This window comes from Seriola dumerili, unplaced genomic scaffold (assembly GCF_002260705.1).
Source record: "Seriola dumerili isolate Sdu_G_001 unplaced genomic scaffold, Sdu_1.0 BDQW01000073.1, whole genome shotgun sequence".
In the NCBI taxonomy this organism is placed as follows: domain Eukaryota; kingdom Metazoa; phylum Chordata; class Actinopteri; order Carangiformes; family Carangidae; genus Seriola; species Seriola dumerili.
In genome coordinates, this window is record NW_019174328.1 from 41,292 (window position 1) to 62,030 (window position 20,739).

The 20,739-nt window shown below is 41.8% G+C and overlaps 1 protein-coding gene across 1 annotated transcript in view; it reads right to left on the reverse strand.

Annotated features, from left to right (window-relative positions):
* The window catches only part of fbxw4 (F-box and WD repeat domain containing 4), a 50,505-nt gene that overhangs the window by 11,742 nt on the left and 18,024 nt on the right, over positions 1–20,739 (reverse strand). Inside the window, exon 6 of the mRNA XM_022743801.1 lies at positions 7,206–7,271. Within this exon, the coding sequence (XP_022599522.1) occupies positions 7,206–7,271 (66 nt within the window). The remainder of the gene's footprint in view (positions 1–7,205; positions 7,272–20,739) is intronic.

Consider the following 20,739-nt stretch of genomic DNA (forward strand, 5'->3'; position numbering starts at 1 on the left):
AAAAAAAAAAAAAAAAAAAAAAAAGGAGGGCTCCCTTTCTGAAGGAACAGAGGGGAATCTTGGGAGTTGGGAGTGATGGTCAGGGTCCTTTCTCTTTGATGCTTTTTTTCCCCCTCTGTGTTTAGCCATGAGCGGAGACAGTGTGAAAAGTTGGGGTGCTGGTCTGATGGCGCCACTTGTGTGGGATCCCCCTCTATATGGCTGATCATAAGATGCCTTTGTGCCACCGAGAGGGGGAAAAAAAAAAAGGACAGAATTAATCGCAACGGAGGGAAAAAGAGAAAGTGTTAAATGAAATTAAAATCAAACCCCCAAGACCTCAGTGGGAGCTGTCCCCCTCCCCTCCCCTCCCCCCTCCCATTCTTTTTAGGTGTTACCATATGAGTTTTTTAACCTGCAGTTCGCCTGTTGGTGCCGAGGGAAAGGAAATGATTCTACAAATGTAGAATAATCACAGAGGGCTAAATGCTATTTTATGAACCAATATTGTGATTTTGATCTACACTGTGATTATTTGGAAAAGGCCTGCGCTGGCTGTCCACATAGTGATTTGAGGAACAGCATTTAAATTTCTTAAAGAAGGTTAAGTACAATGACCCTGATAGCCAAATAGTGTGTCCCTGTGTGTTTCCCATAGTGCCGTTCTGCACAGTTGGGGCGTTGCAGAGATAACTTCTGGGGGTTAGGGCTACGGCTTTAGGATGAGGTGAGAGGGAACACATCATTTTTCAATAATAATGAACTCACACTGTTCTCTCTCTTGCAGACTGTTTCTGATACAGTGACAATAGAAAATCTTCATTAACCTTTTAAATAGTCAGCTTTGTGGAAAAATTAAAAAAACAAATGAAATCAAAACTTTTTAATATAAATATCCAGCTTTAGTTTCTCTTTTTGCTTCATGACAAGTAACATTTTCAGTTCTCCTTCTGCCTTTTTTGTGCAATTGTATAAAATGTATTTACAGCATGTTTGTACTATGATATGATTAGATTATCTTATGTAGAGCCCGACCGATTTAATTGGTCGATATTGATATCGGCCTATCACAGATTATCGGTATCGGTGCATATATTCTCCGATATGCGCTGATATGAAAACCTTTATTAAGAAGCAATAATGCAGTGGAAACGCTCGGTTCAAGTCAAGTTATATAGGCAGTATTTTATGTATATTTGAGCCTTTGTTTTCATTCAAGTTCAAAAAAAAAAAAAAAAAAAAATATAATTATATACCCTAATAATGCTATAATATATATATACATATTTGTTCTTATGTATTTTATTTATAGTTATTTATTTCTATAGTTATTTTATTTAATTCCCGGTGAAATTTACTGCTTCAGTGCACTGATGTCATTTTGGTAAATCCTGATGTATCATATCTACCCTCTACCCTAGAAAATTTATCTTAAAAAAAAAAAAAAAAAAAAAAAGTTAATTAAAAAGAAAAACTAGAATAACATTGTTGGAAAACTCTGTAGTTCTACACTGGGGAATATTTGCTCACTCTTCTCTGCAGAATTGTTGCTCTCTACTGTTCATCCACAGATTTTCAATCAGATTTAGCTCAAAGCTCTGACTTGGCCACTCAAGGACTTTACCTTCTTATCCTTAAGCCACGTGCAGAAAGCTGAACCACCTTCCCACCTCCTGCTGTCGAGCAGAGGCAGCATGTTTTCCTCAAGAATCACGGCAGTATTCATTCTCTCGTCAATGAAGAGAAACACCCCCACAACATAATGTCGTCACCACCAGGCTTCACAGCAGGTATGTTAGTAAATGGGCCTTTGAGTCGGGATTATTTTGCCACACTCACACTTTGTTGTTTTTGATTCTAGATATGATGATACAGAGTCGAGTCTCTTAGTCGAGGGGTGTAAATAGAACAGACTTAAGAGTTAGTGTTTTTAACTTCAACTAAATATGTTTTAAAACTAAAGTTGTTCTTACAGCTGGTGGAGGCGATGGTTGTTAGCAGTTAACAGCTGATCTGAAAACTGCACCTAGTTTGAAAATGTGCTCAAATTCAAACATGTCAAAAATAACATTTCTCCTTTGATCTGATTTGAGAACAGTGACCTCTGTCTGTCCCTCCAGCTGTGAACATCTCTGACAGTGCCGCCACTATTTTCCTCAGACAGGAAGTGACTGCTGGAATCCTTCCTGGAAGCCTGCGGTCTCCTCCCTGTGATCTACCTGTTGTTTGGTGCTGCAGGTGTAACAGTGTCTTGTTGTTGATGATGATGATGTTTTGGCTCAGATGGGGCTCGAATCAAAGGGACGTGCGGTTGTGCTAATGCACAGGGTGTGAAGATGATGCTGGTGAGTGGGGGCAGACAGTGTGCGTGTGTGTCTGTGTGTGTGTGTGTGTGTGTGTGGGAGGAGAAGTTCTATGCAGTGTGTGAAGGGATTACTGGAACTGAGGGTGTGTTTACAAGTCGTACATACAAGTTATTTTTCCTTTCATATATTTGAAATATTCATTTCAAATGAAAGGACGTTAGCAGAGCTGGATGTGTTTTTCCAGGTTCAGGCCCTTCACTTCCAGTTAAGAGAAATCTTCTCAGCATCTTAGACACCAGTGTTCATCTGACTTTCTGTCAACAGCTTGTAACCCCATGTTTGACCCCAAACACAAAGCAGCTCCATAAAGAAATGCTTTTCTCACTGTCTGTGGAGATTGTCAGTCATCCAACAGACAGGAGCGCTAACGAACCAAGTGACATCAACAGCCTTGATAACGAAAGAGGAATAAATACCTGGGTCTCCTCACCGGTCTGTGAGACCTGAAGAAGCCTCTCGGATAAAAATGTCTTCAAGTATCTACAACTAAAAAAACAAGTAATGGGAAAGATGAGAATTTCAAAGAAACTTGAACGTGGCAAACACGATGAGGTGGTTTGTAGCGACTTCCGGACACAAACTAAAAGTCGCTGGGAGGCTGAGGTCAGGTCTGGTTTCATTTGTCTGACACGCTACCAAAAAGATTAGCTGCCAGTCCAAAATACCTGGAAGACAAGAATAACCTTTATCAACAAAAGGATCAAATTATTATATCGTGCACAAAGTTATCATCAAAATATCCACAGCGGTCAAAAGAAAGTGGCGGTCAACAAAAAATACAACGACCCACTCACCCCCTCTCCCCCTCCAACACACAGCTGGACAGGAGCTCATATCAACTATTAACATCCGTGGCATCACCCATACCCATGTGACCCAACTCTCCACAATCACCACAACCGCACAAAAATAAATGACATTAATAACTGATATCAAAAAACACTAATGAATAACATTATATAAACCACAGAATCCATGGCTCCTACATGGGGGTTTTTCAGACTGCTGGACCAAGCAATATTTTGCAAAAGTGAAATGGAAACACTTTTTCCGCATTTAAGTCACATGACATTCAAAAACACTGCAGACTATTACCACCCAAAAAAAATCCCTGATCCGTGGCCACTGCCAGACGCAAGTTTGCCTGAACCACCTTCCCACCTCCTGCTGTCGAGCAGAGGCAGCATGTTTTCCTCAAGAATCACGGCAGTATTCATTCTCTCGTCAATGAAGAGAAACACCCCCACAACATAATGTCGTCACCACCAGGCTTCACAGCAGGTATGTTAGTAAATGGGCACTCACGCTTGTCTATGTACGTACTGTGTTCAGGTGTCCGTATACTTTAGCCGTGCAGTCTATATACCATAATGCTGAAAATGGTCAGACAGACACCTCCCTCTGGTAAACCTCTCACCTCCTTTAGTGTTTAGTAGAAAAGATGGAAGAGAGATAGTGTCTGGATGTGACAGCAGGCTGTACACAGATCAGCCACAACATTAAAAGCCAGCAAACTGTTTTTATTCTTGTGGCTGTATATATACACGCACACACACACACACACACACACACACACACACACACACACACACAGGTTTTAATGTTACAGTAACAGTAAACATGAACAATGTGCCCTGATCACCCTCACCCTCACCCTGCACCCACCTGCCTGTACAGCCATGCTCAGCCCGGTATGCTGCGCTCAGCTGTTTATCAGATGGAAAATCACAGCAGGGGACTGTGTGTGTGTGTGTGTGTGTGTGTGTGTGTGTGTGTGTGTGTGTGTGTGTGTGTGTGTGTGTGTGAGACACTCTGAAGGTGCCTGTATTTATCGACCTGTGTGAGGATGATAACAGCAGACACTCCACCCTCAGCCTCTGAGGCTGGACCCGAGACCAGACTTCAGTTGACATTGCTCTTCCTGACTCGTAATGATGCAGGATGGCTGACTTGATGGATGATCAGGCCTCAGCTGACTCAGAGCTCGGCTGCCGGACTGTCAACATGAGTCCTTTCAGACATCTGGAATCTGTGACAGTGTCTGTTACTGACATGTCTTTCTGGCATTCAGACAGAGGTGTGTGTGTTTTTATTTTATGTCTACTCAGATGTGACAGGGGTGTTACAGAAACAGGCACCTTATTAGTCAGCTGGTCCACAGAGGGAGGGCAGTCACAGCTGAGTATGAAGGAGGAAGAGTGTCCTCACTTCTCCCTCAGGATGATGGATTTTAGACATTTTTAAAAACGCCCACCGAAACAATCCAATATCTGTTTAAATGTACGCGTCATGTAGAATATTTTCAGCAGGTTGTCTTCCTGTGAAAACAGCACTACTTTTTTCAACTGCTGAACTTCTGTTTTCTTACGCACAAGCGCACCTATGGAGTACACTGTATTACGCCGCATCCGCAGGTCAGCTGAGTGAGTTTAAAAGTTGTGTGCACCAGCTTCAACAACTGAGCATTTGTATATGTGTGTTTGTGTGTGTGTGTGTGTGTGTGTGTGTGTGTGTGTGTGTGTATTGTTGATACATGTAACCCAGACTCTTGTAGCCATGAACTAGCTAACAACAACTTGTATGAAAGATATCTGCATAGACACAATAAACCTGATTTCAGTTTGAAGACTCTGAGTACCGAGCAGGCTGCTGTCTCAAAAATAAATGAAGTCTCTTACCTCAAACTTAGTTTTTTCCTTCTCAAATTGCCCGTGTCTGTCACAGGGAGCTACTTCCTCTCATGTGGAAAAAGGACTACACTGAGCATAGAGTGAACCAGGTGATTCGTACCTTGTCCCTGAATGGAACAAGGCCTCCCCTACATTTTTTTAATCATTGTGTTTAAGCTACTGTTATTGCTAGTATTTGAAATAGAGGGTAAATACTGACAAAGTCTCAGGTGGCAGATGTTTACTTTTCCAATATTTAATGCAGCTCTCTTTAAAAAAAAATGACTGTGAGATGTTTGAGGTAAATATTTAAAGTCAGCTCTGTTGAACTCTCTTCAGCTGATCTTAAGGTATTTGCTCCGGTTACACCAGCACAAAATATTCTTCACTTTATAAATACATTTCCATGTGAGGGAGGGGCAGGTTTCCACGTCTGCCCAGGGAGAAAATGAAATCACTTGGGCTTTAGAGGACACATGCATTCTCTAGGTAACCACGTCAATTTCCCTCCACACCTGCAACCTGCAGAATAACCTGCCCACTCATCCCGTCCCTCTCTCTCCCTGCGTGTCTCCCGTCGTCTCCCCTCCTCAGATTTCCAGGCCTTTTGGAAGCAGGAAGCAGCTTTGTGTTGTGTCGTGTCGGCCTGTTTTAATTGGCTCAGGTAAAGCCGGGAATTACAGCAGCCTTGTCAAAGATGTATCAGGTTTAAGCCTCGCCTTTCAAAGACAGGAATTTTCAGAGGCCCCTCATTCTGAGCTGCTCCCAGCTCAGGACTGGTGTGTTGTGTGCTTCGTTTGCTTTTTGGACAGATAAAGGGCCACACTGTTGCTGTCTTCATGCACTGATGCAGAACAAAAGCCATGTGGGAACATTAATCTAGTAAATTAGGTTTACAAGAGGACATTGTTTGGAAGTGGAACTTGTCCATAACTGATAATCACAGTGTGTTTAACCCATAATGCACTGCACTCCAGAAGAACTGGAGCACAGTATATGGAATATATAAATGCACATGCACCCAAAAGGATTTTCTAACACCATGAGCACTCACTCAAAATTCTGTGTGACCCAGAGTCACCTCACATCATCTCAATTCAAACCAGCAAACACACAGTTCACCCACGTCCCGTCAGCACAGAGCTAATCTGACTACTGTGACCTGTGGAAAACCTGTGGACCCACAGCGGCTGTGTGGTATATGTAGTGAGTATCAGTCAGTCAGTCAGTCAGTCAGTCAGTCCAGCTGCAGCACAGGAGCAAACTGAGTGAGGACAGGGTTACTAAAGGTCACAGAGCAGAGATAAAATACAACCCTTCAGCTCAGCAGAATGTCCATGGTTTAGGTTTGATCGTTAATGACTGTGGTTCAGATCCTGTAGATCAGTGTCAGTGACAGACTTGTCTGGTAATTGGTCCATAACTCACAATTAAAATTACCACACAGTGAGGGTAATACTACAGCTACAATACTTGCCCCATAGATATGGCTGATGCTTTATAAAACACTGGATTATTGATGAGTGCTGATGTTGGCTGATTTCAGAGTTGTTTCAAGTAATGAAACAAATTGTGGCCACAGTTCACTTCTTCTAATGGCGACTTCCAGCAGGATAATGCAGATGTGATGCAGTCATGTCGACATGGGGCAGAGTCTCAGAGGAAAGTTTCCAACCAAAGGGGGGAACTACCCACTACTTGCTGGGGTTCCTAATAAAGTGCTTGTTGAGCCTACTTGCTTGTAATACACATGAATGGGATTAAATGTAAATTTATACATGGAATCTTCTAGCATTTTTCATTCATGCCCGTCCAGACCATCAGCTAGCATCTCATGCCATGAGCAACTTGCGCTCCTGTCATGTGGATTAACCAGGTCAGCGCTCAAGCAGCAACAGGGAGGAGCTGCATCTCTGTTCTCTGTAGATTAGATGCTGAGCACAGCTCGTTGCCAGGTAAACACATTAAGAAACAGTGGTGAGTGTTTGTTTTTAAAATGCTGACTTTTTCATCTTTCAGTAAGGATGTTGTTCAGTGTGGCAAACTATCTCTTTAATGTTATTCGAAGAAAGCTCTACTGTGTGTATCCACTGTGCCGAACCTCTAACCACTCAACAGAAGCATGTCCAGCAAACTATATTTTGTCCAGGTGTTACAACATACAGTAATGCAGAGCAGCTTTCTCACTCACCGCTCAACATCCCAGATGCGAAGAGGGGAGAAGTTCTCGCAGCACGCCGTCCCTGTTACAAAGGAGCTGCACAGAGAGAGAGAGAGAGAGAGAGAGAGAGAGAGAGAGAGAGAGAGATGGTGAAACGTCTCACAAAAACTAATTAAACCATCTGAAATAAGATTCTCCAATGAAACCTAAAGCAGCGGAATAAATATGTTATCAACCAGACTTTATCATTTATACCTCAGATAGATGATATCGACCAAAAAGGATTCATCAATCACACAAACCCAGCCCTGTGTATGTACGAATAAAATCAGATATATGTTCATGCAGGCAGAACAGACACATACAGAGGTGTCACTTTTGGTTTTAACTGCCACATTTACCACCAGTCAGTCAACCATCGCCACCAACATGACCTGACCTGGCCAACTCTTAACTTCACGTCTCCTTTCCAGAAGTTTGTTGGTGACATCTTATTGGACGGCTGCACACTGGGGCTCCAAGAAGTAATCATGCGCAATTAATCGAAATCTCAATATGGCCCAGTGCAATATCCAAATCACACGAGATGCAATTGTTTTGATGAAAGTAAAATGTGTCCGATTGTGGAGCATTGTTAGCACCATTAGCGCTGTGGTGCTACGGAGACGCCCAGACTACAAATCATACAAATCATCATCATTTTTTTTTGCATTATCTTGCAGCCCTTGTATTTAGTAATTATATGATTATTTTCTCAATTATTTGGGGATTTTTTTTTTCCAACAGATTTGTCCATTGGTCCATAATATTCCAATCAAGATGCCATTTTGAACCTAATATGACGGACAGAATCACTGCCCTACATTCAAAACACTGCTCCAACACTTCATAGATCTGCTGAAATGAAATATTTATTCAGGATTACTGTGACCAGTAAAACTTTTTTTTTTAAATATGCCCTCTGACAGTTTTTGATCCATCAAGTCCCACCAAGTATTGAGTGTTCTGACTTCATAAACAAAGATGAGTATAAAGACAGAGACAGTAGATCCACAGCAGCCTGGGACTGCAGCCTGTTCGTCTCTGTGGAAATTGTTGTTAATGACAAATAAGTGTCGTCAGAAAAGATCCTCTGCTGTCACTCAGCAGCACAAACCCTCGTCCCTGCCTCCATCCACCACACATTGTTTCCCAGCAGAAGAAAAGAGAAGAGAACTACAACACTCATGATCCTTTGATTGGAGTGGCAGATTGGAATTAGCAGCCTAGGTATGCACAGTGAATGCCACGCATGTGGAGAGGTGTGGGAGTGGTGAAAGGAGAGGGGAGGAGCGCTGTGGGAGAGGGCTGACGGGGTGTGTTTGCCTGTTAGAAGCTATGTAGAGGGTTGGGTGGTGACCAGGGGTGCTGGTGGTAGGGGGCTTCTGTTGGGTAGGGCCGGAGTCTCAGGGCTTAGTGCTCTCCTACAGGGTTGATGGACAGGGGGGAGGGCCCACCTTTTACAAACAGAGAGGTAGTTACTGACAAATGCTGCTGGCTGGATGAGAGTGCTGGAGATGGAGACACAGAAACTGATGCATTATCACGAGGGAGGAGGGAAAAGGTCCCCTTCAAAGATACACACTGAAATGCAGTTTGACGATGAAAAAAACTCCAGTATGGTTCCCCACACTGATCTCCCTCATCACTTCACATCATCTATACATCAAGCCATATGGGTAGAATTCCTGCAGGAGGTCGGGTTTTACACACTGACACCTCTGAAGCCACTGAACGTGCCTGTAGAGGGGCCCCGGCGGCTCACCTGGTAGAGTGCATACCACTTAGGCTTAGTCATCCCCTCGCTCTCCAAAACCTTCCTGTCACTCTCTCACTGTCCCAATCAGATTAAAGGCAAAAATCTGCCCAGAAAATAACTTTAAAAAAAAAAAAGCAAAAAACAAACAAAACAAAAAACATACTAGTTGTCTGTAACTTCCAGCACAGACACACGAGGACAGGTCTGAGGCCAGATGGACCACATCAGATACAAGAGAGATACTGAAGCTAACTGACACCAAAATGAAAATTCACACAATGACTGTAGAACTGAAAATACAAACAAGGTTCAGGTGAGTCTGAAAAAAATCATGAAAACATCTTTTTATCCCTGCCAATGCAATTCACATTAGATAAGAAGCAGGTAGGCAGATTAGGGCTGCAGCTAATTTCATACAAAACTTTAGCACAAACACAATTAATCATGAAACCATTGATTATCAGTTAAAAACCAAAGGCAAGTTTGTTAGCTGTTTTAAAGAGTTGGAAAAAATACAGATTCAATTTAAAATTATATGAAACTCAGAAAAGAAAAGTAACAAATGATCAAATTACTTGATAAACTAACAGAGGTGACAAAGTCCTCAGCTCCATGGAGTCAGAGTACAGATCCTCCTGGTCAAATATTCCTCCAATACAAGTGAAAGTGCTTCAGTGTTTTTACTTGAGTTAAAGTACTGGAGAACTAGATTTTAAAATACTTTCTCCTGTGATGAACACAGTGTATATTACCTCATTTCAAAATAAAATAAAATTCATTCACTGTGCTTCAAAGTGAGAGTTCTTCATACAAATGTGGTGGCGTCAAAAGAACAATATTTGTCTTTTAAGTGTAGTGGAGTAAAAGTCAGGGAAAGAAGAAAATATACTACAGTATAAGTACAGGATGCAAGTTAATGTACTGTTACTATTCACCCCTGTAAACTAATTGATTATCAGAATTGCTTTAATTTTTGTCTTCCAATTAAACCATCCACTGATATAATTTCAGCACTAATACACAAAAGCCTGGGCAGAGTTCCAGGGGATATAAACACCTTGCTCAGGCGCACACCTGAACTAAACCAAGTTTAATTCAAAGGTATATATTGGTCATCAAATCTAAGCATTGTTTTATTGTCTTGTCCATATGACAACAGTGGTTGTGGTGTATTATCTGTATCCTGTTTTTACACTGTTAAGTATGAATCATTTTGTTACTCTTCAGGTTATAGAAGAAAAACTGACATCACTGCTAACAAGTCATTTTGCAGATAGACCAGATGTCCTCCTGTAGATGTGTATGGGTATAAGAAAATTCCACAGATAGTTTCAGGGACTGACTGTATGTATATACAAACCAGAAACCACATTTATGTTGACCCCGAGGTTAACTCCCTGCCTGTAAACCACAGTGAAGGGAAGGAAGCTATTAGCTCCAGCTGTGGTGGAGCAGAGGTTAGGAGCCCCGTCAGAATCCGACACGAGTCTGAGCCTTCACTTCTCAAACAAGACATCCAGTGCTGCTGTCCTGTCGTCACATCACACCTTCTCTTCTCTGTGTGTGCAAACTGAGACGAAGCTGAACACTGACAGTGAATTGCATTAGAAAGTTTAAAAAGTAACAATATGATAATGTATTATTGTAAACAAAAGCAGATTCTCCTAATTTGGAAAAGGGTTTGAATCACAGATGCTTTCTATTTTGTTCAGAGCACCATGTTGATGATGATAATATACTTCATCAGAATGTAAAATGTAGTTTCAGCTACCAGTGGGGGGTACATATCTCAACAATGACACACTCAGTTGTGTCCTGATTGGCTGAAGGTGTCATTTGGAAACTTTAGGAAGGATCTTTTCAGGGTGAGTATGAACAGGGGAAATGATTCTAGCCACCGATGAGAGCTGGTTTTAAAATCTGCAGTCTTATAGGATCTAATATCTGATTGGATCCAAAGCTCCGGAGCAGCTACAGCAAGATGGTTTTGTCACCACTTTAAAAAGCCCTGTGTAATTAATGTGATCATTATTATTATGATGTTCTCCAGGTTTGGCTACGTACAGACTGTTCTGACCTCTGCTCGGTAAAGATTTTGTTTGATTTTATTTCTATACCCGTATAAAATTGCTAAAATGGAAAGAGTTAACAAGAAATGAGGCGAGGAGAGGGCGAGAGAGAGAGAGAGAGAGAGAGAGAGGTCCCTGGTCAGAAACCTGGAGATGTTGTGATTCAGGGTCAGCACCTTTGGGCCCCCAGGTTGCCCCTGATTGATAAAGGCTGGCGGGGCCTGAAAGAAAGATCTACTGACACTACTCAGCACAGAAGAGAGTGCTGCATGAAGTCATCTAATCTGTGTTTCCATTTTCATTTGCTGTTCTTCTAAAAAAAAAAAAAAAAAAAATGCCAGGACTGACCAATCAATCAATAATGGAGAGTGCTCTTTTTCGTAAACATGCAAATACATCATCTATTACAGGGTCTCTAATTACAGATGTTGCATTAATATGACAAAGCCTTTATTAGACATTTGGTGGTAGAGAGCTGACTGGAAAAAAGGGAGGAAAGCAGCAAAGGTCTCAGGTCAGACCAGAGCAGCGATGCCACATTTATTAATGGCCACGAGGCAGTAAACCCAATAACCAATTTCATAATGTGTTATTTTCTAGATAAAGTCATGAACTAGTTGCTTGAATTTGTCCAAACTCCAGCAAAGTAGCAAAACTAATGTCACATTTTGTGCACATTTTCAATCCAAAGTGTGGCTTCTGGAGTTATTAATATGTAATACCTCACCAAAGTCCTTAATAACATACTGACTGTAAATTGAAATTGAATTGATCCAGCAGGGCTCAGGACGGGTTCTCTGTGAGGGAGACAGGACTGTTACGTAAACGGCCACGCAGCCGTCCAGACAGAACCAGACAGAGCTGTGACTGAGGGATGCTGCTGGCATCAACACGCACATGTGCTGCCAAGGGGAGTGGTGATGAGTGGTGATGGGATATGTGTGTGTGTGTGTGTGTGGAGCTTCAAAAGGGTGGCAGGACAGGACAGAGCTGGTGGGGGTGGGGGTGGAGGGTAAGGGTGGTGGTGGTGGTGGTGTGTGTGTGTGTGTGTGTGTGTGGGGGGGGGTCGAGGACGTCTAAGTGAGGCATAGAGGCAGCTGTCAGGCCTGTTAAGCAGTGCAGCCCATTGGCAGGCCCCCAGTAATTAGTGTTGGGTAAACTCATTTATGGCCCAAATGGGTCGGGCAGGGCCAGGACCAGTATGCGTGGTGGGTGACCTCTGACCCGTTGACACAGGATACAATAGGGTTACGGTCACACTCACTATCTGGACCCTATTACTCTCCATTACTCACATTACTCACCCCTCACTGGGCCGTGGCGCTGGCGGAGGCAGGGCGGGGGACACCGGCCATACAATGAAATAACGACTACCCCCTTGTCTCCCCCAGCTCTCTCACCCCTCTGAAGCGCCAACCAGGCCTGATCTGGGGTCAGAGCTTGCACTGATATTATAGCTGCTAAGGTCAGAGCCTCTCTCGCCTAATGTGGGGCAGATATCCCCCCTAAACACACACACACTCACATACATACACACACATACACACACAAAGCCATATCTCTGACCAAACGGAGTCACCCTCCTCTCCCCTGATCTGTGCCTCCCCCCTCACTCCGCCTCTCATCATTAGCAGCATGCTGGGCCTCTGCTGCCGTTTGGGTAACCTCATCAGCTGGCTGTATCATCTAAGGGCCTATGTGGCAGGGTCACACAAACTGACTGAGTCCTCAGTGGGAACCCAGCCCCACACAGACACACACACATACACACAGATATGAAAAAACACATCTACACACATTCACAACACTCTCTCATGCGTGCAAACACACATTCAGAAGCATAGACATGGGCAGCAACAATAACACACACACACACACTCACACACACATACAAAGTGTGAGAGCCCCTGCTGGGAGTTGAGTCCAACAGTACCAACATTGTTAGCTCCAAATCAACACTCTGACCGCACAGGGAGCACCACGCTTTCCCAAGACCACCACCAACACACTGCTTCTGTCCAGACCGTCACCAGTCCCTGATCCCAGTACACACCAACAACACACCAACAACACACCAACACCACACCAACAATACACCGACAACATATTAACAACACACCGACAACACACCAACAACACACCGACAACACACCAACAACACACCAACAACACAACAACAACACAATAACAACATATTAACAACACACCGACAACACACCAACAACACACCGACAACACACCAACAACACACCAACAACACACCAACACCACAATAACAATACACCGACAACATATTAACAACACACCAACAACACACCAACAACACACCGACAACACACCAACAACACACCAACACCACAATAACAATACACCGACAACATATTAACAACACACCGACAACACACCAACAACACACCGATAACACACCAACAACACACCGACAACACACCAACAACAGACCAACAACACACCAACACCACAATAACAATACACCGACAACATATTAACAACACACCGACAACACACCAACAACACACCGATAACACACCAACAACACACCAACACCACACCAACACCACACCAACACCACAATAATAATACACTGACAACATATTAACAACACACCAACAACACACAGAGAAAACACCAACAACACATTAACAACACACAAACAATACGCCAACAACATATTAACAACACACCAACAACACACCAACAACATATTAACAACACACCGACAACACACCAACAACACACCAACACCACACAGAGAAAACACCAACAACACATTAACAACACACAAACAATACGCCGACAACATATTAACAACATATTAACAACAAACAAACAATACGCCGACAACATATTAACAATACACCGACAACACACCAACAACATATTAACAACACACAAACAATAACCAACAACACACCGACAACACACCAACCACACACCAACAACATAATAACAACACACAGACAACACACAAACAACATTTTAACAACACATAGACAACACACCAACAACATATTAACAACACACAAACCACACACCAACAACACACAAACAACATATTAACCACACACAAATACAAACAACACATCAACAACATATTAACAACACACCAACAACACACCAACAACACACAAACAATACGCCCACAACATATTAACAACATATAGACTACACACCAACAACACACTGACAACATATTAACAACAAATAAACAACATATTAACAACACACAAACAACACACCAACAACATCTTCTAGAGGACAGAAACCGTAACAACAACATGTCTGTCAGAAAAACAATACATTGACTCATGATGGCTTTCCAATGCAGTATCATTCACAACTTGGACCGAGGCTGGATCACCAACTAAGCAAGATGGGCGACTTTCCAGTAGATTCTAGACCACCAGGGGCCCTAAAACCCCCACATTCAGTCTGTATCATTTAGGTCTACACAATTTGATTAACCTTAAATTTGTGCTCTGAGCACTGGTTGGTGTCTGGCTGCTTGGGAAAATAATGAAACCACTATGTATATTGGGGACCAATAGGCACTTGAATCAGAATTGTCAATGTCCTTGTATACTTTTGTAAAGGAAAGATTTCAGTTTTTGCTTTGTAATAAATGTACAAAAATGTCTAGAAACAAGTTTCCCCTTTGTCATTATGGCTTGGTGAGTGTAGATTGAACTGAGCACAGTTCCATTCATTAAAAATTAAATCTACAACACAATAAAGTAAAGCGGTCTGAACACTTTCTGAAGCTACTGTAGAACTTGTTTCCCAGTTGGTGGCAATGCTTCAGATATTTTGGGTTATTTTGGGCTGTGGCTCAGGAGGTAGAGCAGGTTGTCCATTAATCAGAAGGTCAGTGGTTCGATCCAGTCCTCCAGTCCACATGTCGAGGTGTCCTTGGGCAAGCTACTGTACCCCAATTTGCTCCTGATGTGTCATTGGTGTGTGTGTGTGTGTGTGTGCGATAGAAAAGTACTGAAGGAAGAGTAAAAAAAAAAAGTGTTTTATGAATGTGTGTGTGAATGGGCAGGGTTTTTCCTGCCTACAGAATTGCGATGTGGCCGCCTCCGTCAAATTTCGTGCTGCCTCCGCCTCCCAACAAAATTCTAGTAGGCCTACTTGTTTTCTCGGTACTCGTTTGTAACTGCAATTGTGGCTGTACGTCAGTACAGCAATGTAGTGGCGCTGTATTGTAATCCGTACATCAGGCAGAGCATTCCAAAATTGCTAAAGAAGAAGAATACGAACGTCCTGGATTTTCTGCCTGCGGATGGAGATGGCGACCTGATTTTGCTGCTATTCAAACAAGTGAATATTATCTTTTTTACATCCAAGCACACCCTGCTTCTTGAAAAGTTTCCCTAAATTAACATTAACATTAACATCCTACTGTCACCTGCTCAGCATCATTTTCACCGTATCTACACACAGCCCTTTCAGCTGTTGACTACTGCAGAAGTTCTGAACAGCACTTCATTAACCACCCAAAAAAAAAAGAAAATATCAAAATTCTTTAGGTCAATACTGAATTTTGCACCACGAAAATGAAAACTACTTTATGCTGAGGCAACAGTTCCCATGACAACTATCAATTTTGAGTTCTGTGGACTATCCTGAGAAACAAGGACACAAAAGCACTGTCAAATATACAGTGAAGTCCACCCCACTTTCAGTTTTGACAAGCACAAATTAAACTGAATTTACCCCAGCAGTTTTGGGGTTGTGGGACAGTTTCACACTGGAGATATGTATAAAACCAAAACTGTCTGCATGGCCGGATATCACTAGGGTTGAGGTATGAAGCCTTTTTTGTGTTTTGGGTGAACCACTCATTAAATGCCTCCCGGTAATGACCAAATCTCTATCCTCTTCCTCCGTAGTGATTTAGGACATAGTTGTAAATGTATCTTTTTGTTGAACTGCTCTGTACCCAACGTTTAGCTTTTTACACCACAGAAAACTATGAACAAAAATGACTTTGGCTTTACTGAAACAAATACAGTTGAAGCGATGGTGGAATGGGAGGTGACAGAACAGCCCAGCACCCCATCCTCACACGTTTGCCAACCTTTTTAGCTAAAGATAAAAACTAAAATCAAGACTAATGACTATTTTGCAATTAACTGGTTAACTATTTAGTATATTAAGTGTAAAGAGTAATAAATGTGGATCCAAGTGCAAAGTGACAACAACTCAAAATGAGTTTTACTTTACAATGGTGTAGCAGGATTACCGACATCTCCAGTGTTGGTACCATGTCAAGAAACATTTGGTATTTTTGCTTGATAAATGACAAATGACCATTAATTTAAATTCAGTTTTGCTGATTGATGGACTACTCAATTAAACTACAACAACTAATTAACCAACTGTGTCAAAATGAGATTGAACCCATGTTAAAGAGAGAAAAAAGGACAGTATGTAACTTAATAAGTAATAAGTACACATATTTAATAATTATTGTATTGCTTGTATGTATTTTAATATTCTGTAAACTTCCCTATTTTTGTTAATGCCAATAAAGCTACTTGAATTTGAATTAGAAGAAGGACAGAAGCCCATTCATGCTTTCATAGATTCGTCCTGTGGGTGTGGCCTGATCTGTGGCTCTGTGATTATGAATTCCAGGTTGAGCCTGTGTAAAATTGTGCTTGTGTCCCCAATCACATCTTATTATAATTACATTATAATAATATACTTATTTTATTTTTTTTAACAGGAAGCTGATTGTCTAGTCTGCAGCTAATTAGTTGCAGACAAAACAAGGAACAACAAAGGCAGTTGAAGCGTTAAAATACAGACTGTAACTGAACAACAGCTGCTAGCAAAGACAACAAGGTCAATAACACTTGTAACTCATTATCATGTTGTATTCACCACTGCTAGTCGAGGCTGATAAGACCCAATCAGGGAGCGAATGTGGGTGTCTACGTCATCGTTTGCAAAGGTTTCAATTTCTGTCCGTCTGACTACAACACAACCCCAGAGTTTTCAAACTACAACGGGTCCAACAGAGTTTCCAAAAGTCTTGAAAACATAAAAAAGGAAACATAAAAAAAAATGGTGTGTTTTAAAACTAAAACGTATTAGTCTGGATGAAGCCTGGGTGACAAATGATTTAAATGCATGTCTTTCATGATGGCCGTTTAGAATTTTTAGAATGCGATCATACAAAACAAAGAAAAAGTCTTCTATTAAGAGAACATAATACAAACACAAAAAGTAAGTCAGTATTTATCTCTTAATATTTACTCTCTGACCCGAGGTCCAATTACATATAAATGCAAGAGAACAGCCCACATCCCCACTCTGGGAATGTGGAGGCATTTGGCTCTGGACTCCAGGGGCGGTTTAGCTCTGCCCTGTCACCCCCCACCCCCCCACCCCTAACTCCCGTCAGAAAGAGGGTTGTTAATTTGTTGCGCTTGACCCCAGGCTTTGTGTCTGACGTGTATCTAGTTTGTAAAAAGTGCTTTTATCTGCTTTCTAAATATGTCTGAGCTCAAAGGGTTATGATGCTTTTATATCGGTCAGGGAGGGAAACAATGGCCAGAGGGTGCAAGTGCTGAACCCCGCTGACACACACACACACACACACACACACACACACACACACACACACACACACACACACACACACACACACACACACACACACACACACACACACACACACACACACACACACACACACAATCTCTCTCCCTCTCTTTCACTCCCAGCCTCCTCTCCCTTGCTCCCTCTAGTCTTTTCTTATACACTGATATGCATGGGCAAACATATGCATGCACACAAACATGCACTATCTGTCTCACAAATTCACACTGCTATGCATGAGCGCGCACACACACACACACACACACACACACAAGACAGACACACACACACACACCACACAGACACACACAACACACACACACACACACACACACAAACACACACACCACACACACACACACACACACACACACACACACACGCCTGGACCCAGTACTCCTATCCCCACCCCCCCCACCCCCTTGTGGCCCTTTTGGCTTCTGTTTGTGTCTCCTGTGTGGAGGGTCACCAGGACATTCCTCAGCCGGCCCCTCGGCTCTGTTCAGCCGCCTGGAACAGGCCGGGACCCAACACAACCGTCCCCAGTGGACGCACACACCAGACGCAACAACACGCTAACGTTAGCTAGCTGATTCTTGGGAGTCACGTTCGGTCTCAGTGACCTTTCAAATACAATGATAATGTACCTGTGAGTTACAGATGTTGCTGTAAATGCTGAGACGCAGTGTGACCGTTCAGCCCTGTCCCCATTGTGTTTCTGTACAACTAAACTGCAAACGCAAATACATTTACAACCAGAATACATTTTCTGTTAACACTGATACTGAATGAGTCAGTAATGTATCTGTTTTCCACCAAACTCTCTGATCTTGCAGCACAACATCCACTTGTGGTGACTCCAACATTATTAAACTTTCTATGGCTCTGTTCAGACTCTCATGGCTCTTGGTGAAGGTTCAGGGAAAGAGCCTGGTCTGTTTTAATACAGAAAAAAGTTCACAGTGAATTTGGACACAACCTGATTATTTACATTAAACCAAAACCACCATCTTTCTCTCAAAGTAACCAAAGAGCTTTTGTTGCTGAAACCACAGATGGGACTGTGAATGTGAACCTGGTCTCTGGTGTGACTGTCGTGCACTTTGTTCGTCCACCATCCACCACCACCAGCTCCCGGTGACTCTGCTGCTGTTAATAAATAAATGAATGAATACATACATTGCCTCTGAACATAATCCAGCCTGTTTCCTACAAAATGTTTTTTGCTGTTGCAGTTTAGTTGTACAGAAATGTCAATTGTAGAAGGCAGGGTTAAACCAGTCAGTTACACAGCAGCATGGATCTAAAGTTTTTGCTAACATTAACCACCATAAACTACTGCTCTAATACCAGGCTCCATTATGGATCCAGTTCACACTTAAAGTCTGGATTGACCTCTAACCTTTACAAGCTCTAACTCTCATCAGCTTCACCTCTTCTCTTAAATGTTGATGTCATTCTAACTGCATTAGAGATTTCACACTGTTAAAATGAGTTTAGATTATCTGGTAACTTCTTGCATTCAACACTTAAATGACACTTTGAACCATCTAGTGGGATACTTTAACAAACCCGTCTCTATATCATCAGACGCTGTGAGGCTTTAACAGCTGATCTACACCAGACTGACAGAGCATTTATCAGCAAGAACAGATTCACATGCAGATATCCTCAATTCATTGATGAAAATATTCATGTGGTACACATGCCCCTGCCTCATGGAAGACATCTATCTTCAATTTCAGATTTGACTGGTTATAATCAAAGTGATAAGATTTCAAATTCACATCAACAATGAATTTTAGAAAACTTTCTCTAATGTGATGTTTGTCTTACACATGATCAAATGGGAACCATCACTCACACTGCTATTATGAGCCAGACATCATGACATGTCAGAATACAGTGAAATCATATTCGCAGCATTTATTTTATTTATTTATCATTTACTGTGTTTAATCTTAACAGTTTTTATTTTTCAGTGTTGATGCTATAAAAGACAAAAAAAAAGTATTTTGCAGTTTTCAAGAAATCATCTGCACATCTTTGATATTTTTACTTGACAACGTCAAATGGCAAATTAATCATCAGTCATTAAATAAATAAATAATCCTAAATCATTAGTTATATGATGGATAAGTGGACGCTTTGATTGATTGATGGATGATCCTGATTAATGGATCTCTAGAGATGACTTGTTACAAACATTGTGTTAAGACCTTCATGAGGAGGTGACACGCTTCACTGCCCTGAGCTATTTCCCCATGAAGACCGGAGCACAGCAGAACTATGTGGAGTTACTGCTTTTCAACAAGCAGTTCAATAAATGGAGGCTAAAAGAAAAACAAACACAAAGACCATTTGAAACAATGAAAATGAGAAAACAGCCTTTTCTGAACAGATCCTCAATAATTCTGTGACATTTTGGAGGGAGTTGGTGAAAGGAGGTCTCTGTGACAAGTGTGTGTGTAGTCGGGATCGCTGGGGAGCGCGACTGACAAGTTTTAAATTGGGATCCACTAGAAGCAGAGCTTCAGTGATCACAGAGCTTTCTCCTGCTAAAATGTGGTGGGAGTGACGCTCATTAGGATAATGTGCTGTATGAATAACACGGCCGCCACTACACAGCACACACTCCCACGCTGTTAGGGCTCCATCCACACATGTTCACCTTAACACTCTGGGGATAATTTATCCTTCAAAATGTAAAAACCTAGCTCAACTAAATAAACATATAAAGAAATGGAGGAGGTCTGTCAGTAGGTTGAAGGTAACCAATCAGCTGCAGCTTCAACAAACTTTAAAACATCCTGAACAAATAATCTATAGATGAGACTCTGTGAAACTCTGACAATATCACCGTACATATAAATGTGTAATTTTACAAAAAAATGTGTTGTTTAAATTGAATTGTAATAAAATATGGAAACACTGAGTTTATCTCCTTTTTTTATAAACAAAAGCAATCAACTATATTTAATATCTGTTTTTTTTAACACTATATAATCTATCTGTAAGAAGATTGAAGGATGTGTTTAATGTTGTTAAGAATAAAATACCTCAGAAGACA